The sequence below is a fragment of the Oncorhynchus keta genome, chromosome 7, assembly GCF_023373465.1.
Source record: "Oncorhynchus keta strain PuntledgeMale-10-30-2019 chromosome 7, Oket_V2, whole genome shotgun sequence".
Lineage (NCBI taxonomy): Eukaryota > Metazoa > Chordata > Actinopteri > Salmoniformes > Salmonidae > Oncorhynchus > Oncorhynchus keta.
In genome coordinates, this window is record NC_068427.1 from 13,348,872 (window position 1) to 13,373,644 (window position 24,773).

At 43.0% G+C, this 24,773-nt stretch overlaps 2 protein-coding genes across 4 annotated transcripts; one reads left to right on the forward strand and one right to left on the reverse strand.

Moving 5' to 3' along the window:
• Nucleotides 1-121: 121 nt before the first annotated feature.
• Nucleotides 122-8,587, forward strand: klhl41a (kelch-like family member 41a). Its single transcript, XM_035773380.2, is given in 8 exon segments — nucleotides 122-1,080; nucleotides 1,083-1,234; nucleotides 1,822-1,979; nucleotides 2,089-2,196; nucleotides 2,612-2,690; nucleotides 2,692-2,801; nucleotides 2,890-3,036; nucleotides 8,423-8,587. Coding segments are annotated over 8 exon segments (1,806 nt in total). The 5' UTR covers nucleotides 122-155; the 3' UTR covers nucleotides 8,550-8,587.
• A 46-nt stretch (nucleotides 8,588-8,633) lies between these two features.
• fastkd1 (FAST kinase domains 1) lies at nucleotides 8,634-24,681 on the reverse strand. Of its 3 annotated transcripts, none has more exons than XM_035773374.2 (15): nucleotides 24,160-24,681; nucleotides 21,867-22,225; nucleotides 21,702-21,770; nucleotides 21,464-21,589; nucleotides 20,984-21,382; nucleotides 19,285-19,395; nucleotides 15,421-15,552; nucleotides 14,821-15,307; nucleotides 14,576-14,690; nucleotides 14,363-14,491; nucleotides 10,427-10,558; nucleotides 10,226-10,339; nucleotides 9,678-9,822; nucleotides 9,445-9,559; nucleotides 8,634-9,349 (listed from the first exon to the last, which is right to left on the reverse strand). In XM_035773374.2, exons 1-15 carry the CDS (start codon nucleotides 24,259-24,261, stop codon nucleotides 9,257-9,259), a joined length of 2,628 nt encoding a protein of 875 aa, XP_035629267.1. In that variant the 5' UTR covers nucleotides 24,262-24,681; the 3' UTR covers nucleotides 8,634-9,256. The 3 variants fall into 3 exon arrangements, with proteins under 3 accessions (XP_035629267.1, XP_035629270.1, XP_035629268.1); XM_035773377.2 differs by having other exon boundaries at nucleotides 22,677-24,681; XM_035773375.2 differs by having other exon boundaries at nucleotides 21,867-22,328; nucleotides 22,677-24,681.
• Nucleotides 24,682-24,773: the final 92 nt, after the last annotated feature.

Consider the following 24,773-nt stretch of genomic DNA (forward strand, 5'->3'; position numbering starts at 1 on the left):
CAACATAAATGCTTCCTGAAAGGGGTGGTTGGCTATATTTAGAGGGCCAAAGTTATATTGAAGGGTCTTCCCATCTGGGGCTCAATAATGCTTAGTCCAGCTGGGACAGTGTTGAGTTGCATCCATATCCTTTGTCAAGTCACGTTTCTTACAGCATGGATCCGAAAGCTGTAAGGGAAGATCTGCGCCTGTTTCAGAGCACCCTGCTCCAGGATGGCCTGAAAGAGCTTCTGAACGAGAACAAGCTTATTGACTGCATTCTGAAAGTGGGAGACAGAAGCTTGCCCTGTCATAGACTCATTTTGGCAGCCTGTAGTCCTTATTTCCGAGAGCTTTACTTCTCAGGCGACGCTAAGGAAATGGATAAGGAGGTCGTTCTGGAGAATTTGGATCCCACAATCATGGAGATGATTGTGAATTACATGTATTCAGCAGAGATCGACATCACAGACGACAATGTGCAGGATATCTTTGCTGTGTCAGACCGTTTCCAGATCCCCTCAGTGTTCACTGTGTGTGCAAATTTCCTACAGAAGAAGCTGTCCCCGGGTAACTGTATGGCCATATTCAGAATGGCACTGGTGCTCAATTGTCCTAGACTGGCATTGGCAAGTCGAGACTACATTGCAGATCGTTTTGAAACCCTGGCCAAGGAGGATGACTTCTTAGAGCTGGCCTCTCATGAACTCTTTGCTGTCATCGGAGCGGACTCTCTCAGTGTAGAAAAGGAGGAGGTGGTGTTTGAATCCCTGATGAAATGGATTCGAAAAGACAAGGAGAACCGTGTCAAGACTCTGGATGAGGCCTTTGGCTGTTTCCGTTTACTCCCAGAGAAGTACTTCAATGAGAAAGTGGAAAAGGATGACATCATCAAGTCTGACCCTAAGCTCCTCAAAAAAATCAAAGTAATCAAAGATTCCTTTTCCGGGAAACTCCCCGAAAAGAAGACAGGAGAGTCAGGGAAGGATGCATCTAATGGTGAAGTAGAAGAGGATAACAGGTTACCTGGTTACCTGAATGATATCAAGAGAGTTGGTATGCATTCCAAGGATCTTGTGTTGATGATCAACGACATTGCTGCAGTGAGAACGAATGCTTCCTTGCTGCATTGACTGAGCAGATACCACACAACCATGTCAGCCTGACGTCAGAGAAGAATGATCTCTTTATCCTGGGAGGATTGTTTGTCGACGAAGAGGATAAAGAAGCTCCATTACAGTGCTACTTTTATCAGGTAAGAAGCCATGTTTTTTCACTTCCTAAGGACATTCACTACCAAATGAATGAATTAATATGAATTACATTTTATTTTCGTGTCAAATCGCCAATTGGCAACCCATCCCTTATGGGGTTAATTGACTCATAAACAAATATTACAATAATTCACTGTGATAATTCAGTGATATTTCTTCAGTTCTGTGCAGTACACACCACATAAGGAGTGAAAAATAAATCAATACATAATAGTAAATAAGGTTATCAAATCAATAACTATAACCCGAGAGCAATAAAATATACAGATAAATACATACAGAAAAATGAAATGGAAGGCATTTGAACCCAGTCAAGCACAAAGAGAAGATTCAAGTGGGAGACAGGCCTACACACAATCTATAAACTGTACATACGTGCCATTTGCTATATAGAAGCTAAATGTTTTTATACCAATGATACACATTTAAACTAGCACCATGTGTAATGCTATGAGCAAGGAACGTTCTCTGACCATCAGAAAATGAAAACCATCCATAGATGGCTTCATGACTGGAATATCCAGGTATTATAATATCCAGGACTCCAATATCCAGGTTATTTTTTCAGCTGGATATCCTTTCTGCTGATTGGATAGCTCTGCCTCCTATGCCCTCTCCCAGATGTCTGTTCAGTGTGGGAGAATTTGGCAATAAATTGTTTGCTGTAGCTGGTAAAGATCTACAGTCCAGCGTGTCTCTTGACTCTGTAATGTGCTATGATGTTGAGTAAGTATTATCCACTTGGCTGAGTTCATATATTCCCACACTTAATACCTGTCACTAAATGAGTAAGGAGCCTTAAACACATGTTTTGTCCTTACTATCTGCTGCCCAGGACAATGAAGTGGGCTGAGGCCAAAAAGCTGCCTCTGAAAATCCATGGTCATAGTGTTGTCTCCCAGAATGGGTTGGTGTACTGTATCGGAGGGAAGACAGATGACAAGTAAGCTTGCAAAAAACACTTCTTAAATATTTGATACTTTTACTAATACAGTATGCTGGTATAGGAAGGGTCAGTGTGCTGCTAACAATTTAGCTTCCTCCCCTGTCCGACTGCCCCATACTGGGCTAGAATCAGTGATCCTATGCTTCGCAACACAAGTGACTGCACTCCTTAACAACGTTCCAACGGGTTGTTCCACCCAAAAATGACCAATTGTATAGCTCCATTCGTGACATTTCAAGCTGACTGGTGTATAGTGAGCTTATGGCACGTTCTTAACTTCGTTACAAAAGGTTTAAAATAGTAGATGCTTGATGTAAAACAAATGAGTTTGTGTCGTTTTATAATCCTCATTGAGACGATGGTTTATCCCTGTGTTCCTAAATGTGATTTCCCATCCTTTTTTCTATGAAAGCAAAGCAACCAATAAGATGTTTGCATACAACCACAAGAAGTCAGAATGGAAGGAGCTGTCTGCTATGAAAATGGCAAGATCCATCCATGTTTGGGGCAGTCGTTCACAATGGGAAGATTGTGGTGACTGGAGGGGTCAATGAAGATGGTCTCACCGCTGCATCTGAAGCATATGACTTTGGAAACAACAAGTATGTGCCTTGACATTGTAGTCTGTAGGCTATGATTAGCAACTATCTAACAACAGAGCCATTCAGTTAACAATGATCCTCTTTCCAGGTGGGTGCCCTTCACAGATTTCCCCCAGGAGAGGAGCTCCGTGAACCTGGTCAATAGTGGAGGATTGCTGTATGCCATTGGAGGCTTTACCATTGTGGCGACGGAGGACGACAAAGTTGCCCCTACGGAAATCATTGACGTCTGGCAGTAAGTGATTAACTAGTACGCAAATTTCATCCAATCCCATATACAGTACATTCAGAAAGTAGTCAGACCCATTGAATGTTTCACAATTGTTACGTTACAGCCTTATTCTAAAATAGATTAAAACAAAAACTCCCCTGATCAATCTACACGCAATACCCCATAGTGACAAAGCAAAAACAGGTTTTTAGACATTTTTGCACATGTGTTAAAAATAAAAAACTGAAATATCACAATTACATACTGTAAGTATTCAGACCCTTTACTCAGTACTTTGTTGAAGCACCTTTGGCAGTGATTACAGCCTCAACTCTTCTTGGGTATGACGCTACAAGCTTGCCACACCTGTATTTGGGAAGTTTCTCCCATTCTCTGCAGATCCTCTCAGGCTCTGTCAGGTTGGATGGGGAGAGTTGCTGCACAGCTATTTTCAGGTCTCCAGAGATATAAGCTTGCAAAAAATACTTCTTAAATATTTGATACTTTTTACTAATACAGTATGCCGGTATAGGTGTAGCAGGGGTCAGTGTGCTGCTAACAATTTAGCTTCCTCCACTGTCCCATACTGGGCTCGAACCTGTATCGGGTAATATCCGGGCTCTGGCTGGGCCACAAGCACATTGAGACTTGTCCAGAAGTCATTCCTGCGTTGTCTTGGCCGTGTACTTAGGGTCATTGTCCTGTTGGAAGGTAAACCTTCGACCCAGTCTGAGGTCCTGAGCGCTCTGGAGCAGGTTTTCATCAAGGATCTCTCTGTACTTTGCCCGTTCATCTTTCCCTCAATCCCCACTCGTCTCCCAGTTCCTGTTGCTGAAAAACATTGCCACAGCATGATGCTTCCACCACCATTATTCACCGTAAGAATGGTGCCAGGTTTCCTCCAGACGGGATGGGCTGTCATGTGCCTTTTACTGAGGAGTGGCTTCTGTCTGGCCACTCTACCATAAGGCCTGATTGGTGGAGTGCTGCAGAGATGGTTGTCCTTCTGGAATGTTCTCCCATCTCCACAGAGGAACTCTGGAGCTCTGTCAGAGTGACCATATGGTTCTTGGTCATCTCTCTGACTAAGGCCCTTCTCCCCTGATTGGATCAGTTTGGCCGAGCGGCCAGCTCAAGGAAGGTTCTTGGTGGTTCCAAACTTCTTCCATTTAAGAATGATGGAGGCCATTGTGTTCTTGGAGACCTTCAATGCTTCAAAAAAAGTTAGGAAACCTTCCCCAGATCTGTGCATCGACACAATCCTGTCTCAGAGCTCTCCGGACAACTTTTCCTCTGACATGCACTTTCAACTGTGTGTGCCTTTCCAAATGATGTCCAATCAATTGAATTTACCACAGGTGGACTCCAAGTTGTAGAAACATCTCAAGGATGATCAATGGAAACAGGATGCATCTGAGCTCAATTTCAAGTCTCATAGCAAAGGGTCTGAATACTTATGTAAATAAGGTATTTGTTTTTTAATTGCAATACATTTGCCAAAAAAAACGTAAAACCTGTTTTCACTTTGTCATAATGGGGTATTTGTGTGTAGATTGAGAAAAAATATATATTTAATACATTTTAGAATAAGGCTTTAACGTAACAAAATGTGGAAAAGGAAAGGGGTCTGAATACTTTCAGAATGCACTGTACTCTGCTATCTTTAGAGATGCTCTATATTAAAATACCCTTGATAAGTTGATCATTTCTGATGTACAAATGGTTTCACTGCCACTTACTGTATGCTCAGTACCAAAGGTATAACCAGGGTTGCCAGGTCTCCCTACAATTTCTAGACCAATGACCTCTGAAAACCCGCTCCCCAAAACAAATTTGCAGTGAGAGGAGTTGCCACATATAAACCAATGAACCCTTTCCCCATAATATTATTAAGCAAATTAAGAAGGAATATCGATGTCGTTAACGTAGGCTAAGAAGCTAAATTTGGTTTTCCATCAAATTATAATTATTGCGAGTTTAACAATAAATGTCAAGAAAAAAGATAAATTATTCTTATTAAACTCTCCGGATCATTTTCCATCAATGGATGTTGATTTAACTAGCTGTGACTGCTATGATTAAGCAACAAGGCCTGAGGAGGTGTGGTATATTGGCTATATACCACAAAACCCTGATGTGCCTTATTGCTATTACAGTGGCTTGCGAAAGTATTCACCCCCTTGGCATTTTTCCTATTTTGTTGCCTTTTACAACCTGGAAATAAAATTGATTTTGGGGGGGGTTGTATCATTTGATTTACACAACATGCTTACCACTTTGAAGATGCAAAATATATTTTATTGTGAAACAAACAAGAAATAAGAAATACATTGTAGAGCCACCTTTTGCAGCAATTACAGATGCAAGTCTCTTGGGGTATGTCTCTATAAGCTTGGCACATCTAGCCGCTCTGATTTCTGCCCATTCTTCAAGGCAAAACTGCTCCAGCTCCTTCAAGTTGGATGGGTTCTGCTGGTGTACAGCAATCTTTAAGACATACCACCGATTCTCAATTGGATTGAAATCTGGGCTTTGACTAGGCCATTCCAAGACATTTAAATGTTTCCCTTCAAACCAGTGTTGCTTTAGCAGTATGCTTAGGGTCATTGTCCTGCTGGAAGGTGAACCTCCACCCCGGTCTCAAATCTCTGGAAGACTGAAACAGGTTTCCCTCAAGAATTTCCCTGTATTTAGCGTGGTTCCCAGTCCCTGCCGATGAAAAACATCCCCACAGCATGATGCTGCCACCACCATGCTTCACTGTGGGGATGATGTTCTCGGGGTGATGAGAGGTCAATTTTAGTCTCATCTGACAAGAGTACCTTCTTCCATATGTTTGGAGAGTCTCCCACATGCTTTTTGGCGAACACCAAACGTGTTTGCTTATTTTTTTATTTAAGCAATGGCTTTTTTTCTGGACACTCTTCCGCAAAGCCCAGCTCTGTGGAGCATAAGGCTTAAAGTGGTCCTGTGGACAGATACTCCAATCTCCGCTATGGAGCTTTGTAGCTCCTTCAGGGTTATTTTTGGTCTCTTTGTTGCCTCTCTGATTCATGCCCTCCTTGCATGGTCCGTGAGTTTTGGTGGGCAGCCCCCTCTTGGCAGGTTTGTTGTGGTGCCATATTATTTCCATTTTTTAATAATGGATGTAATGGTGCTTCGTGGGATGTTCAAAGTTTCAGATATTTTTTTATAACCCAACCCTGATCTGTACTTCTCCATAACTCTGTCCCTGACTTGTTTGGAGAGCTCTTTGGTCTTCATGGTGCCCCTTGCTTAGTGGTGTTGCAGACTGGGGCCTTTTTGAACAGGAGTATATATACTGAGATCATGTGACAGATCATGTGACACTTAAATAGTGTCCACCTGTGTGCAATCTAACTAATTATGTGACTTATGAAGGTAATTGGTTGCACCAGATCTTATTTAGGGGCTTCATATCAAAGGTGGTGAAAACATATGCATGCACTACTTTTCCGTTTGATTTATCTTTTAGAATTTTTAAAAAACAAGTCATTTTTGTCATTTCACTTCATTCATGTATGGGCTCACTCACAATTTTGCCTAAGAACACAGCCATGAATAAGGAATGGTACCAACACATCCTCAGAGAGCAACTTCTCTCAACCATCCAGGAACAGTTTGGTGACAAGGCAAAAGTGATAACTAAGTCACTCGGGAAACAAAACATCGATTTTGTTGGACCATGGCCAGGAAACACCCCAGACTTTAATCCCATTGAGAACTTGTGGTCAATCCTTAAGAGGCGGGTGGACAAACAAAACCCCACAAATTCTGACAAACTCCAAGCATTGATTATGCAAGAATGGGCTGCCATCAGTCTGCGGATTGCAGAGGTCTTGAAAAAGAAGGGTCAACACTGCAAATATTGACTCTGCATCAGCTTAATGTAATTGTCAATAAAAGCCTTTGACACTTACGAAATGCTTGTAATTACACTTCAGTATTCCATAGTAACATCTGACAAAAATATCTAAAGTTACTGAGGCAGCAGACTTAGTGAAAATTGATATTTGTGTCATTCTCAAAACGTTTGGCCACGACTGTATGTCCATTACATGAAATCCAAATAAAAATTCATTTAAATTACAAGTTGTAATGCAACAAAATAGGAAAAACGCCAAGGGGGATGAATAATTTTGCAAGGCACTGTATAAACTGGTTACCAACGTAATTACAACTGTAAAGTATGTTTTTGTAATTGATGTGGTACACGGCTTTCAACCAATCAGCATTAAGGGCTCAAACCACCCCGTTTATAATTGCCGATAAATCCTGTTTGAGCTAATGCATAACTATAGATAAATCCGACAGGAGAGTTTTAGGGATGAAAGTTGAACAGAGAATCTCGAAATCTCTGTGCAAGAAATACTTGGACAAACCTTAAAAAAACAAATGTTAGGCTACTTTCTGGCAATGGTGCCATTATGTGCCAGATGTTAAGACTACAACCCCTTATAAATGGCATATTTGCGAGATTGACTTATTTCAATACGCATAGGCTACTGACTAAAATCTGGCTTTATAATTGCAATTCAATTTTGCCATGGTTTGCTGAGCTAGATGCAGGTAGCCTATAGCCCCTTATAGGCCAACATCTCATTTCAGGGAAAAGTCCACAATGAAACTGACATTAAATGTGGAGAATGATACATTTGCTATAGAACTGTGAACATGACCACAATTGATAACTTCCAATTTAATTAACTAAACATGGCCATTACTACTTGCATAATAACACAAGGCTACAACCACAAACTGAGTTATATGCTATTTATTCAATCCATTTTCCAGCTCCAGGTAGGCTACACAAGTGGCACAAATTGATTAGCAATGACTCCAGTGATTGTCATTTCAATGTATATTTATTGTATGAAATGGTAGGCTACAATGTCATATAAATGAATAGCCTACTTGATGGTTAACAAATGCAGCCCATCATTCTCCATATTTAATGTCATTTTCATTGTGGACTTTTCCCCCCATAACCCAAGCACACAAGGGAGTTCCATAACTTCCATTTCAATTTTACACTCGTGCAGACCCTAGAACTGAGCATGATAAAACTCTTAGCTTGATACAGTTATCCATAAGGAAAGTCGACATTAGAATGCAGTTTACTTTAAACCACCTCTGTCTGAGTGAATGTTTCTAAAGAGCGCTCGTGTGCGTTAATGTTTTATGGAAATGGGTGTCTCCAACAGGACAAATCTAAATAGCCCACATACAACTGGTATGTGTTTGCTGCTCTGTCTCCGTGACTCAGCTGTCTCTACTGCAGCACTCTCTCAACCAGTGCCCTCAACACGCACCCCCCGCCCCCCCACCACCCTCATTCACAGCCTGCTCACTGGGTATAACATATAACTCCTCTTTTCTCCTGTGGCAGGTATGAGGAGGATAAAAGTGAATGGACCGGAATGCTCAAAGAGATGCGTTGTGCCGCAGGGGCCTCCTGTGTGTCTATGCGCCTCGATGCCGCAATTATGAACAAGAACACAATATGTACTGTCTAGATGTAACATGGAGGACTGAGAAAAGTATTTATTTCATCCAGATCCTTCAGGATTGTAACCCACCATAATATTTTATTGCCAGTCTCTATAAAGTTTATTTTATTGAACCTTTATTTAACAAGGCAAGTCAGTTTAGAACAAATTATGATCTACAATGACCAGCTACCAAAAGGATAAAGACGGCAGGGACGGGGGGTGCAGCAAAAAAAACAAATAGGACAACACACATCACAACAAGAGAGACAACACAACATAAGAGATTTAAGACAACATAGCATGGCAGCAACACATGGTAGCAGAACAAAACAGGGTACAAACAAGGGCAAGAAAGTAAAGTTTGTACCTTAAAAGTTTGTCTACATACATGTCTTCCTGCTCAATGTATTATATTTATGTGGAACAGATTCATTGGCAGAATCAAAACAAAGCTTTTTTTTATTTTTTATTACAAACAATTATTATTATTTGACAAATGACAGTTCATATAAAAAGCCTGATACATTTCTTTTCTTGGCAGGAGGTGAGGTAGCTCCATGTCCACTTTAGGATTTGGACTTGGCAATAAGGAGCACTTGATAAACATCTGATGCTTAAAAATAAGTCAATGACCTGCCTGCAAATATACATTTCTAAAAGGCAGACTTTCCTCTCACAGTTCAGTAGCAAAAGCAATATAACACGTGTCCTTCATTCAACATCTAGGTGCTTCAGGGAAGCCCAGTAAATATCTTCTTCCGAAGGTATTCCTTCCATGCATCCTGTGTGGAGAGCTCCATAGAGTTCCATTCAAAATGAGGGATCTGTTTAAATGGCATTACCATTAATCAGTGACATACAATTTTATATACACAGTAATACCACTGAAAAGGACAGACATGATATTTCACACACATACCTGGACAACATGATATCCCAGAATCTCCAGATGTCTCTTTCTCATCATGGCTTCCCCTTTCATGTGACGAGAGTTTTTGCAGAATGATTTGGAATCCAAGAAGTCCACAGCAACACTGAGTATGTGGAAAAAGGAAAAAAAAAATCATTTCCAATGTGTTTACCCATGATAACAGTACATGAGCAAAACGTTTTCAACCAAAAGTTCTGAAATCTACCAATAAAGTTTTGTACCGTTGTGCCCCTGGAGGGACCTCACTCCGATCCTTCCCGACAGAGTCAGAACCCCAGCGGACTTTCCCATCTTCAGATATCTGCAGCTGGCTCTGCTCACTGTAGGCCACCGCCTGGTGGTGTCTGTCCAGAACACATTCAAAGTCTAGGGAGAGCAGATTAAATATAGATCACAATTAGAACAGGTGACAGACACATTTGATTAACTTTTCAGTGTAATACCAATCGACTAACATAACACACGGTCAGGACTCAGCCCTTACAAAAAAAAAGATTGCCAGTTTGAAACTGCAGTAAAAGTGCAGAAACTGCAGTCGACTGTGGTATTTTGGACGCAATGACTGCAGAATAAATGCCGTGTAACTGTAGTTGAACTGCACTATAACTACAGTTACACTGCAAAATTACTGCAGCAAATGTTTATTTATTCTGGACGCAGTATTTGCAGCACACTGTAGTTATACTGCAAACTGGCTGCAATCTTCTTTTGGAAGGGGGGAGCCAACTGCTGTCAAACATGCCACAATCCAATCCTGTGTATTACCCACCTACTGTGTAGAAATAAGTAGTGAGCAATGCCACTCTGGCACAATTAATCCCTCCAAGAACTTCCCCAAGCATTTTGTGGATTTGTTGTTGGACAGGACTGATGGAACCATTCCCTGACAAAAGTAAGCATGAAATTAGACCCCTCAACATTTGTGATGTAGGAACTGGGGCAAACCACAAATATATCAGTATTGGCTCACCTTTCTTCTGTAACTGGAGGCAGTAACGCTCGTGGAACCAGGGAACCTGGGACTCTGGACACTCCAGACACACAGCCCGATTTAGCTCCATGAGACGCAGGCGGATCCGCTTGTTGAGGGCGTCAGGCAGGGCTGCCACAAAAGAGAGTTAAGCTTATCCGACCAGCCTCATCTTATAATATTCAACCTTTTATACTACACACCAGTTTATTCGGTACACCACCCAGTTCACGAAAATGGTTCGCTCCTACAAACAGTGAGTCATGTGGCCATGGCTTGCTATATAAAGCAGGCAGATTGAATGTTAGAATGGGCAAAACTGTGAGCGTGGTATGCTCACCGGAGTCAGGCGCGCAGGTTCCATTATCTCAGAAACAGCTGACCTCCTGGGCTTTTCACACATGACAGTGTTAAGTATCCCTATCACTCTGTTATTAGTGCGCCTGCGCAGGAGTCTCGTTGTTGATGAACCTGGCCTGAGTGCAATGGCAACCTTGTATTGTGCTAATACGGCTGAGTAAACGTTGTTAAAAACTGGAACCTTGTTGTGGTGTAACTTTGAGTTAACAGACAGTGTCTAGGGCAGTGGTTCTTAACCTGGGTTCGATCGAACCGCTACATTGCTTGGTCTATCTGTGCTGCAGGGAATTTGGTGCGCTCAGTAGTCGACTTGTGACTGTCGTGATGGTACGTCTTGTGATTTCTTTCTTAATATTTTAATCCCTTCATACTTACTATGTCAAGCAAAAAAAGAAAGTGGTCGGACGAATATGTACAATATGGATTCACATGTATAAAGGAACATAAATGGGAGTCAGCGCCCTAACTGCATGATTTGCAATGCCAAGTTGAGCAATTCTGGTCTAGCACCGGAAAAACTAAGAGAACACTTAAGCTGCATGGAGATGGAAAATACAAGAACACAACGCTCGCTGAATTCAAGGTGAAGAGAGCCAGATTCGATGAAAAGGCTACTCTGCCTGTTCTCGGCTTTGTAAGCATCAACAAACCGATCCTCACAGCATCGTACGAAGTTGCTTACCTGATTGCAAAGCAGGGCAAAGCAGCTGCGGTCATCCCCCTCTTCAAAGGGGGACACACTCTTGACCCAAACTGCTACAGACCTAGATCTATCCTACCATGCCTTTCTAAGGTCTTCGAAAGCCAAGTCAACAAACAGATTTACCGACCATTTCAAATCTCACCATACCTTCTCTGCTATGCAATCTGGTTTCAGAGCTGGTCATGGGTGCACCTCAGCCACGCTCAAGGTCCTAAACGATATCTTAACCGCCATCGATAAGAAACATTACTGTGCAGCCGTATTCATTGATCTGGCCAAGGCTTTCGACTCTGTCAACCACCACATCCTCATCGGCAGACTCGACAGCCTTGGTTTCTCAAATGATTGCCTCGCCTGGTTCACCAACTACTTCTCTGATAGAGTTCAGTGTGTCAAATCGGAGGGTCTGCTGTCCGGACCTCTGGCAGTCTCTATGGGGGTGCCACAGGGTTCAATTATTGGACCGACTCTCTTCTCTGTATACATCAATGAGGTCGCTCTTGCTGCTGGTGAGTCCCTGATCCACCTCTACGCAGACGACACCATTCTGTATACTTCCGGCCCTTCTTTGGACACTGTTAACAACCCTCCAGGCAAGCTTCAATGCCATACAACTCTCCTTCCGTGGCCTCCAATTGCTCTTAAATACAAGTAAAACTAAATGCATGCTCTTCAACCGATCGCTACCTGCACCTACCCGCCTGTCCAACATCACTACTCTGGACGGCTCTGACTTACAATACGTGGACAACTACAAATACTTAGGTGTCTGGTTAGACTGTAAATTCTCCTTCCAGACCCATATCAAACATCTCCAATCCAAAGTTAAATCTAGAATTGGCTTCCTATTTCGCAACAAAGCATCCTTCACTCATGCTGCCAAACATACCCTTGTAAAACTGACCATCCTACCAATCCTCGACTTTGGCGATGTCATTTACAAAATAGCCTCCAATACCCTACTCAACAAATTGGATGCAGTCTATCACAGTGCAATCCGTTTTGTCACCAAAGCCCCATATACTACCCACCATTGCGACCGGTACGCTCTCGTTGGCTGGCCCTCGCTTCATACTCGTCGCCAAACCCACTGGCTCCATGTCATCTACAAGACCCTGCTAGGTAAAGTCCCCCTTATCTCAGCTCGCTGGTCACCATAGCATCTCCCACCTGTAGCACACGCTCCAGCAGGTATATCTCTAGTCACCCCCAAAACCAATTCTTTCTTTGGCCGCCTCCTTCCAGTTCTCTGCTGCCAATGACTGGAATGAACTACAAAAATCTCTGAAACTGGAAACACTTATCTCCCTCACTAGCTTTAAGCACCAACTGTCAGAGCATCTTACAGATTACTGCACCTGTACATAGCCCACCTATAATTTAGCCCAAACAACTACCTCTTTCCCAACTGTATTTAATTTATTTATTTTGCTCCTTTGCACCCCATTATTTTTATTTCTACTTTGCACATTCTTCCATTGCAAAACTACCATTCCAGTGTTTTACTTGCTATATTGTATTTACTTTGCCACCATGGCCTTTTTTGCCTTTACCTCCCTTCTCACCTAATTTGCTCACATTGTATATAGACTTGTTTATACTATATTATTGACTGTATGTTTGTTTTACTCCATGTGTAACTCTGTGTCGTTGTATCTGTCGAACTGCTTTGCTTTATCTTGGCCAGGTCGCAATTGTAAATGAGAACTTGTTCTCAACTTGCCTACCTGGTTAAATAAAGGTGAAATAAAAAAAATGTAAAAACCACACACCATTGGTGAAACACTCATAAAACCAACTGTGTTGAAGATGGCGAATATCATGCTGGGAAAAGAGGCTGAAGTTATCCCAAATTCCTCTTTCAAATGACACCATCAGCGACAGAATAGAGGACATGAGCAAAGACATCTTGGCTCAAGTAGTTGCAGATCTGATTTCAAGCCCGGCAAAATTCAGCCTTCAACTCGACGAGACCACAGACATTTACAATCTAAGCCAGCTTGCTGTATTCGTGCGCTATGTGAAAGACGATGTGATAAAGGAAGATTTTTTTTATTTTGTAAGCCTCTTACAACAACAACTAAGGTAGCCGATGTGCAGAAACTTGTGGATGACTTCTTCAAAGACAACAATCTTACGATATGGTTTCTGCAGTTTGTTCAGACGGAGCGCCAGTCATGCTGGGAAGAAAGTCAGGTTTTGGTGCGCTAGTGAAAGCCGATGCACCACACATCATTGTTACGCATTGTATTCTGCACAGGCATGCGTTGGCAACAAAAACCTTGCCTCCAAACTGGCAGAAGTATTAAAAATTGTACTGGAATGCGTGAACTATGTGCGAACTAGTGCAAGCTAACAGGCAGGCTACAAACAGGCAAATAACGGCGCAGTACAACGGTGTGCAGAACGGCATCTCGGAACGCACAACTCGTCAGTCATTGTCACGAATGGGCTTTTGCAGCCACACTGGGTACCTACTATGAGATAAAAACAAGAATATTTGGCTCTAGTAAGCACGCGATCACCAACAATGGACAACTGAAGAGTGGGGGGAAAAAAACGTTGCCTGGTCCCTGTTGCGTCATACCGATGGCAGTGTCAGGATTTGGCGTAAGCTGCACGAGTCCATGGCTCCATCCTGCCTGGTGTTAACGATACAGGCTGGTGGCAGTGGTGTAATGGTAATGGCAAGGGGGGACGGGGGTCCGACCCATGACTAGGTTGGTATACCTAGTAAACTGGCCACCGAATGTATATTGTTTTGCATTTGTATACAATTCAACCTTGATTAGCTTTTTTTTTGTTGATAGTAAGGGAAACAGGATACAAGTTTGCATTCATTTACACATTTCTAATATAATCCGATAACATACTTTCTAACTGGGAATCCAGCTTGGCAAGGAAATTCACATTGAAGATTTCTCGAACCAGGTCCTCCGGGAAGCAGTCAGCCACAGCCAGGGCATATGCGAGAAGTACAAGCAGATGGGGGTCAAAGGAACCTGGAGGAAGAACAAAATATATTTGGCTGGTCCTATTGAGGAGTTCAAAACACAAAAGATGTAGCATAATCCACAATCACTTACTGATATGAGGTATGACGCGCTGAATGCAGATGTCAAACAGCTCGTCCACCCCTGGTGGATCATAATTCAGTATGGCAAAGGGCAGCAAGGTGGCATAAGTCGCTGAGTAGTGGATCTTCAGGACAGAGGGGAGGGGGTAGTTATAGTACGGGACTTCCATTCGGTCTCTACATATATACAGGCAAGGCAATACAACAGTATTCCCTAATGTGAAATAAAAGGTCATGTGTCATGTCTCAAAGTACCTTGTTGATATTCTCCATGGCCACGCTAGCGATGCGGTCCATTAATGGAGTACAGAGATGATTAGTCCTGGTCAGGAAAAGGGCCATCTCAGGCACATTGGTCCAGGATATCTGGTCCTCCAACCTCTGGAGTGTAACCATGGTCTCCTCCAGCAGCATCTCTTCAAACCATTCCCCTGACATGTACTTGAGCTCCTCCAACACCAAGTCCAGGCGATCAGCCTTGCGCAGGCGCTCATGCCCGCAGCGGTTCAGGATCTGTAGCAGACGCACATACTTGCTGGGCGTGCTGTGTCGGTAGGACGGGTCATTTCGCACCCACTTAGCGACGGCCATTGCAAAGGTGTTCAGGTCATTCAGATTACACTGAGGCAGCACTGCCTCCACCCGTGAAACGACGCCTTCGTCGAGTCGAGGTGAAGGCAGCATGGAGAGAACACGAGTCAGCATGGTCACTTCATATGGGTAGACACTGTTCAGCAAGAACCTGTGAGAAGAAGTTGTATTAGCTTACTCATACTGTATAGTATGCAATAAGAGTGACCCGTCTACACACAAAGGAGCTTGGTGGGCAAATAATTATTTCGAATAATTACTCACTGAACCAGAATGTTCCTTAATTTAGTGAAGAGCTCTGGACTCTGGTAATGCAGCAGGATCAGGGCTTGTGTGATCCTGGCTATCTCCATGGGCTTGTAGACATGCAGGTTCTTGTGGACTACTAATGCAATCCTGTAAAGAGACAATGTTACATTATGACTATAACTACTGTTCCCTGAAGGAGGGGAAACGAGGTACAACATAGGATGGAGAGTCGCACTCTCGCAACTTCAGTTGAAGGATCTATAAATCACACTTGACAAGGCCAATGTAATCTGCACCTCGCTGGAAGCCCCGCCTTCCACAGGTGATAAGCGTGAGGCTCGGATTCATTCCTTCAATTTAATACCACTCGTCACCGAGCCCAGCAACGGGCGGTGCGGGAGCAAACAGGTTATGCACCACGTTTCCCTCCTTCAGGGAACGAACATTAGTTAAAGTTATATGTTCCCTTTAAGTCAGTCAACTTCAGTACAACATACTATAGGGAAATACAGTCATAGTTGAAGTGTACCTATGATGAAAATTACAGGCCTCTCATCTTTTTAAGTGGGAGAACTTGCACAATTGGTGGCTGACTAAATACTTTTTTTGCCCCACTGTATATCATGCCACAAGCCGACCCCTACGGATACTACACTGAACAAAAATATAAAACGCAACATGTAAAGTGTTGGTCCCATGTTTAATTAGCTGAAATAGAAGATCCCAGAAATGTCTCATTTTTGGCACAAATTTGTTTACAGCCCTGTAGGTGAGCATTTCTCCTTTGCATAGCAAGAGGCTGATTAAACAGCATGATCATTACACAGGTCCACTCAAGTGGAGTGTGCAATTGGCATGCTTACTGCAGGAATAACCACCAGAGCTGTCGCCAGAGGATTTCATGTTCATTTCTCTACCATAAGTCGCCTCCAACATCGTTTTAGAGAATTTAGAATTTTAGTCCAACCGGCCTCACAACCGCAGACCAAGTGTATGGCATCGTGTGGGTGAGCGGTTTGCTGATGTCTTCGTTGTGAACCGAGTGCCCCATGGTGGCAGTGGGGTTATGGCATGGGCAGGCATAAGCTACAGGCGACAATGAACACAATTGCATTTTATCGATGGCAATTTGAATGAACATAGATACCCGTGACGAGATCCTGTGGCCCATTTTCGTGCCATTCAACCACCTTTGCAGACTGAATGGTAGCAATAATTGTCCATCTTAGGGGCCAGGCTCATAGGAACCAAATCTCGGGCCTCGCTTGCCAAACCTGCCTGTGCATCTGGAACATTAAGTTTCCACAAGTCCTCGTCTAAAAAGGCGAATGATAGCCACGGCTGCCTGAGCAAACGGGGAGCCACAAGAATCAATGGTAAGCCCTCCCGATTCACCCACTCCATCGTGGGGTTAATCAGAACCAGTGGTGGAACTGAGTAAAGGAGGGTACGAGGCCACTGGTGAACCAGTTCCCAACGGGGCACCCGGGTCCCCTATCGAGAAAAATAGATGACAGTGCGTTTCCTCAGGATGCATAAAAATACAGTCGGCCCTGACAAAATTGTCTCATACCTGGGAGAGCCTCCACTCCTGAGGGACAGGGCCCCATCTGGATAAAAGACCTGCACCTGAGTTGAAGCAACCGGGGACATGCGTCACCCAAAGCATGTGCGCCCTGCTCCCCAGCAATAGGGAGCAATCCAAGGTTAGGAGGGAGAGAGAGTCTCTCCATCTGTTTATGCACACCACCACTGACATAGTCGGTTCTGACCAGCCAGATGAAAACAGGAACAAGTGCCAGTGCCCCAGATACTACGGGTAATTGACATGCAGTATGTTCTGCACCAGTGTCCATACCCCCCGAATCGAGCTGCCTTCGTACAAAGCACCCCACCCTCAGAGGAATGCATCTGTCGTAATCACCTTGCAGGATATAACTCAGCCCATGGGAGCCCCCTGACAATAGCAGAGGGACCCACCACTTGGCCATGGCCTGGAGGTCTGACAGGGACAACCAAAGCGACTGGCTTAGTCTGCGAGACATGTCCAGGTGAGTGACTAGCACTCAACGCTGGAAGGGCCTTATCAACAATAGCCCTACGGGAACGACTTCTATCACAGACGCCATTATCCCCTGTAGGCATAGGGACTGCCGAAAACGCACTGTGTGACCCAGACAAAATTTGTCTATGCAGAGCTCGAACTCAGACACCCTCTGTGGGGATAGAAAAGTGTGATACACACGTGAGTCTAGCTCGAGACCCAGAAACAGAATGCGCTGAGATGGAGTCAGACAGACTTTTTTCTGGTTTCTTATGAAGCCTAGAGACTGAATATGGGCCAGTAGCATGGATTTGTGTAACATTGCTTGCCCTTTAGACTCCGCCACCAGACAATGGCTGTAATAGCCGGCAGCTCATGAGCATTCTGAGTAGACTGAGGTGCTTGCTGAGGGCACGAAGGTCTAGAATGGAACGTAATGTCCATCCCTTTTCGTAACCAGGAATACCGGCTGTACCAGCAGTCCCGGATCTTCGACATAGGAACCACTCCGATTGCTTGCGTCTGGAAGGGGAGGATATGGAGGCCTCGGGAACAGTCGACGAGATGATGCTGCAGAAGCGTGGGGGAGACATACACACAGGTAGCCTTGTGGTTAGAGCGTTGGACTAGCAAGATCGAATCCCCGAGCTGTGAAGGTAAAAATCTGTTGTTCTGCCCCTGAACAAGGCAGTTAACCCACTGTTCCTAGGCAGTCATTGAAAGTAAGAATTTGTTCTTAACTGACTTGCCTAGTTAAATAAAGGTAAAATAAAAAATATTGTAGCCTGACGTCACCATTCGCATGATCAAGGGCGACACTGCATATGCGCGCCATTGGTCGGAAAGACGAGACTACTGTGATATGCCATATGAAGGGGCGGGACACCACCTTGTGGACAGGGAGAGATTGGTTATTCCATTTCCACCACTCTTGATAACTGTGTCTCTGAACATGGAGAAGGAACACTTTTCATTGCATACAGAAGACAAGACTTAACACCTGTGAACTCCGGGAATTGAAAATAGCAATGGGGTTGCCATAATGCCGGGGGAAAGCTAATAACTTCCAGTCAAGGAAAGTTAAGCATGCAAGCCAACGTTAGCCAGGAGGTTTTTTAGCCTATGCTTGGCTAGCTAGAATCTTTGACCTCAACACGTTCCGTTTAGAATAACCAAGTGGCATAACGCTACGTATACTAAACAAGTGAGCTACCCCAGCAACTTCACCATTGGGACCGGACACTTCATCAACAAGTCTGGGAAGAGGGGCAACCACTGCATACCCCGCGCCCAGGCAGACATTTGTACCAACCATCCAACCCATCTCCGCTTCCTGGCATCCAGGAAAGGAGCCTTCTGTAATTCCAAGCTTCCTCAAGAATGCTACACGTCTTTCCAGAGAGCTTGTACAGAGTACGTAAAAATGCGCACACGGACTGGTTCGAGTGAGGGCCGCCTGAGTGGGATCCAAGCCGAGACAAACTACACATGGATCATGAGTATCTTTCAGAGAAATGCTATAACCGCATGACTGGGGGCATGATTGACCCCAGCTTAGCCACTGTTGTCTCGGTCATTTTCTTAGCCATCTTACTCATTGCACTAGCAAATTGAAGAATACCAAATTGTCTGTGATCAGAAAACGTATGACAACATGTACAAACTTCAGCACACAACATCCAGGGGGTGAGCACGCTCTACCACTATGGAACAGTTAGTAGTATGTATATACAACATAGTATGTTGAACTGAAGTTGACTGACAAAAGGAACTTGCCTTAGTTCTACTGTCTATATGCAACTTTCAAACATGGCTGCAACAGAGAATTAACTTACTTTTGGATCAGATTCAGGTTTCTACACTGAATCTCCTCTAGTGTCTCTGCCACAGCCAGGGCCTGATGGGCATTAAAATCTTCTGCCAGTAGCAGTGCTGTACTCTCCAACCTGAAAGATAAGTGGTTAGTGCTTTCAGAAAGTATTCACCCCCCTCAACTTTTTTCCACATGTTGTTCTGTTTCAGCCTGCATTTTAAAATGGATAAAATGTAGATGTGTCTCTGATCTACGCACAATACCCCATAAACTCAAAGTGGAATTATGTTTTCAATTTAGATTCAACCCCTTTATTATTTTAAGACTAAATAACTTCAGGAATAAAAAGAAGAAAAAAAAGAGCTTAACAAGTCAGATAATAAGTTGCATGGACTAACTGTGTCCCATACATGGTGTTTAACATGATCTTTGACTGACAACCCCACCTCTGTACCACACATTTACAATTATCGGTGTAATCCCTAAGTCGAGCAGTGAATTTCAATCACAGACACAACGTCAAAGACCCGGGAGGTTTTCCAATGTCATGCAAAGAAGGTAATTGACTATCCCTTTGAGCATGGTGAAGTTATTACACTTTGGATGGTGTAGCAATACACCCAGTCACTACAAAGATACAGGTGTCAGTTGACGGAGAGGAAGGAAACCGCTCAGGAATTTCACAGTGAGGCCAATGGTGATTTTAAACTATTTAAGGCGTTAAATGGCTGTGATAGAAAACAGAGGAGAAAACAGAGGATGAATCAACAACATTGTAGTTACTCCACAATACTAACCTAAATGACAGCTAAAGCAATACTGCAAAACATGTGGCAAAGAAATGTTTTGTCCTGTATACAAAGCATTATATTTGGGGGAAATCTAACAACACTGAGTACCACTCTTCTTATTTTCAAACATGGTGGTGTCTGCATCATGTTATGTGTATGCTTGTCATCGACAAGGACTTGGGAGTTTTTTTTTTAGGATACAAAGAAAAGAAATAGAGCTAAGCAGAGGCAAATTCCTAGAGGAAAACCTGGTTCACTCTGCTTTCCAACAGACACTGGGAGGCAAATCCACCTTTCAGCAGGACAATAAGGTTATTATTAAACTCAAGGCCAAATATACACTGCAGTTACTTACCAAGACGACATTGAATGTTCCTGAGTGGCCTAGTTAGTCTTGACTTTAATCGGCTTGGAAATCTATTATGATACTTGAAAATGGTTGTCTAGCAATGATCAACAACCAACTTGACAGAGCTTGAATCATTTTTTAAAGAAAAACAGGCAAATATTGTACAATCCAGGTTTGCAAAGCTTAGAGATTAACCCAGAAAGACTCACAGATGTAGTCGCTGCCAAAGGTGATTCTAACATGTATTGACTCAGGGGGTTGAATACATATCCTAATCAAAATTTGAGTGTTTTATTTGCCATTAATAAAAAATAAATAAATTATTCCAATTTGACAGAGTATTCTGTGTAGATCGTTGACAAAAAGAACAACAATTAAATTCATTTTAATTCCACTTTGTAACAACAAATTGTGGAAAAAGTCAAGGGGTTTGAATACTTTCTGAAGGCAATGTAAAAGAGTTAGAAAAAAAACAGTATGAAGTGAACTTGCGTCACAATTCAAAGTTGATTCATAGTTGTAAAACTATACAGGTTATTGAAACAGATTATGGCCGTGGCATACTAAAATGTTCAACCTACCTCTCTTTGGTGTCCTCCCCTGCCATAGGCCCAAGAGCAACAAACAGCTTGGTGAAGGAGAAAGGGTCTGCGCTCGAGTCCACGAGTTCCATTAGCCTTTGTTTTGCAGCCAGACGGAAGTCACAGTTGTTGAACTGTATTGACTGGTAGAGCCCCATGATGATGCTTATGTTCTCTGCATTTAGGTGGTGAACATTGCGCAGGAGAATATGGTTGCACTTCTCCAGCAGGGGACGGTAACTATACTTGATGTTGCGCAGGAACTGCACCATCCTCCTGGGGTTGTTGTAATGTGAGGGATCCATGGTGTCAAGGAGATGATCTGCCTTATTGATGAGTTTATCCCGCAGATGAGGGGACACCAAAGATGACACGCTGACCATCAGGGTTGTCAGGATCCTGCAGAGACATGTCCAGAAATTTGAAAAATTAAGTAATATCAAGGACTTACCAGTACTGATTATGTTGGTTTCTTTGTACCTGGCATCATCAATTGAGGAGAGTTTCCGATTCAAAATGTCAGTGATTTGACCCATTGGAGGACTGTGCTGCAGATGTTGATCACTTAGACAGACAGCAAACTTGGACAGTGATGGCATTGGAAATCTGAAAAACAGTGAATCAACCCACATCTGTACAACATCTCACATCACCATGTTAAAAGACGGTTCTGCTTTAGGTATGTAGTATTCAATAGCTAAATAACACATTGATTTACCTGTATAATCTGAGCCAGGCCTCTGAGACCAATTGCTGAGCAAGAGAATCAGATGGTTCCACATTGAGCCTTCAAATGAGAAAATACAACATTGATGTGAAAATGTAAGCAAACATTTAAAGACTAAGTATGTATGCTTATCCACCACTTAGTCAACATCTGTACCTGAGAACATTGTAGAGCATGTCCACCAACATGACATCATCCATGAGCTCAATTTTGTTCTCAGCCAGCACCCGGAGAGTCAGGAACTCTGGGTGGCTTTTGATGAACTCAACCGTTCTCAGCATCTGTGGCTTCTCCTTCTGGAAATGCCAGAGCATGCCTATGGCACAGCCAACGTGGTTCACAGTAAGCTTGGCCTTGTTCTTGCCGACCACTTCCAACACTTGGTCTTCACCAGAGCAGATGCCAAGCTGCTCCAGAACATGATCCCGGTTCGCTGCTCCCCCATGCAAAAACCTGCGCAGGTAGCGGCTCCCAGTCACAGCTCGGAGCCGAAACATGGACATGGAGAACCCGGCCTAGTTCAAGTGACAATGGAAGTCCACCTATTTAGAAGGTAAACTAACCAGGGCCAAGATCAGGTCCACAGAAAGCTGCCTGCATATTCCTTAAGTGAAACATCTGTAGAATATATGAATTTATAGCGAAGATAAATACCTATGTCCACAAAATGAATCATCATGTGAAATTAAGGTACACGCTGAAACAAATTCATTCATGCATCCAGTAACAACGTCGGCAACAACACAGCTGACTGACACTGATGGCGTCCTTTTATATTCCTAGTTATATCTGACAAGCATGCCTATACAGTATGATTATAATATTACGAAATAATATACTTGGCAAATTATTATCGTAACGGGTAAAGTAGTAAGTTACTATACCTAATAATTGGAAAATCGGGGACTTGACTTTCAAGCCTAAGCAGTGACAATTACAATGATTATAAAAGCGTGTGCTACTCACGTGGGGACAGGACAGTGCCCAAGTCAATCCCGTTCACAACACATCTTGCTGTTTACCAGTGTTGTAAGTTTATTTTTGTTTGTTATATCAAATTATGAATTAGAGTGAAATCTACCTACCAAACAAACTAGTATAATGTATCTATTTTACTTCTCCAGCTAGCTAAATGGCTACATCAATTTTGTCTTGGGTCTGTTGGCTGTGTTAGGCTACCGTACTTTTTATTATTCTTCGATGATGTTTAAAGGCGGTTGGCATCCAATAAATGTTGCATTACCGCCACCTACTAGACTGGAGTATAACTCCCTTGTACTTTGATTTGAAAAAAAAACATCTTAATTTTTTTTTTAAAAATCCAATAAAAAAAAAAAAAAATACCCTACCATCTAACACTAGACTCAAATAATAAATACCCTACTCCACGATTTAAATATATTTATTCCTACTTTAGGCAAACAGTCTGAAATGATGGGACACCACCACTTAACACACCCTGTAACTCTTCTGATGTCAAGTCTTGCATACTAAAATACCTCTCTGCAGCTACCACAACAACTATTTTCTGTGACTTACGTTTCATCCCTGCAGTATAGTTGATAACCATTACTATAGATGCCAAAAATCCAATCTTACTGAAACATATATCACTTGTTGGCCTATCCCTCTGTACTGGTACAGATCTGTTACTCCTCTCAGGATCCCCTCCCCCTTGACCCTTCTTCGCTGCCTCACCATATGACAACTTCTGCACTACTCTAACCCTGGAAACCTCAACCTGCCTCTCTTGCATGGGACATTTCTAATCCCCAGCCACATGGATACCCCTACAATTAACACATACCACTACTTTCCCCAATGCTACATGCCCATAAGCTTGACACCTGTAACAACGTAATGTAGTCGGCACAAAAGTTCATACAGGATAACTTATATATACTAACATCACTGTCCGGCAAAGACTCAACATAAAAACTCAAAAGAACAGACACTGAATCTTCTGTTTCTCCCCTCACGCCACCATGTCTGTCTGCTTTGCACCAAACAACCCCAGTAATAACTCATTTCAATGGCACCCTTTTCTTGAGAGCAAAACAATTCACATATCTTGCCCCCATTTTGTTTATTTATTTAACCTTTATTTAACTAGGCAAGTCCAGTTAAAAACACATTCTTAAATACAATGACGGCCTACCAAAAGGTTTAACACCGCGCTCCCCCTGACCAGAAGAAACACATACAATTATCACAAGACCACTTCTGGTTACCCTCAGCGATTCCACAACATCCAACTCTGTTTTCACCCACCCTGAAACCTCAAATGGATCAAAGGGGTCCACTTAAAAAAAAATCCCTCCTACTGTCACAGACTCATCTTTATCCTGACCCTCAGTGCAAGCCTCGGGCCCCGAGAACTTCACCACACCTACCACCTCCGATACTTCGCCCTCGATCACTTCCATTTCTCCTCCCGTCTTAAACTCACTCTGTTACACTTTCTACCATTCTTCTTTAACAATCTCAATTTCCCCGCCGTTTTAACCGACTCAAGTTCACCCTCTTCCTCTCTGCCTCTTTTCCGCTCCATTCATCCTCCGTATTCCAAGTATAACTCTCCCTACGATAATACTGCACTTCTTCTGACATACATCTTGTCAAGGGACGCCATTTAACCGACTGTCACAAGCAGAACGAACCCCTCGGGATGTAGCGCTCAAAAGTGCATCCGACTTGATGTTCTTCTTTATCAATATAGTAGCTACAACGGCGCTTTTCCATTTCAAACAAGTGCGCCCTCTTTCCCCCGGATTTCTCGATTTCTTGAAGCGTGACCACTACCGTACTTGTTTCAATATACTGTACCCTTTACCATAATCCATGAGCAAGTACCTAATGTAAATAACACGTAAACACCGGTGTCCCTTAGTTTATGTACTCTACATAAGCAGCAGGTAAACAATACCGGAAGACATTTAAAAATATATATTTGATAAAAAATGTTTGCGTTTGCATTATGAGCGATCATCATAATAACAGCCAAAACCAGCCAGCCAGATGTACCAAAGCTCGCACGTATGAAAGGCCGTCTTCTGCGCGCCG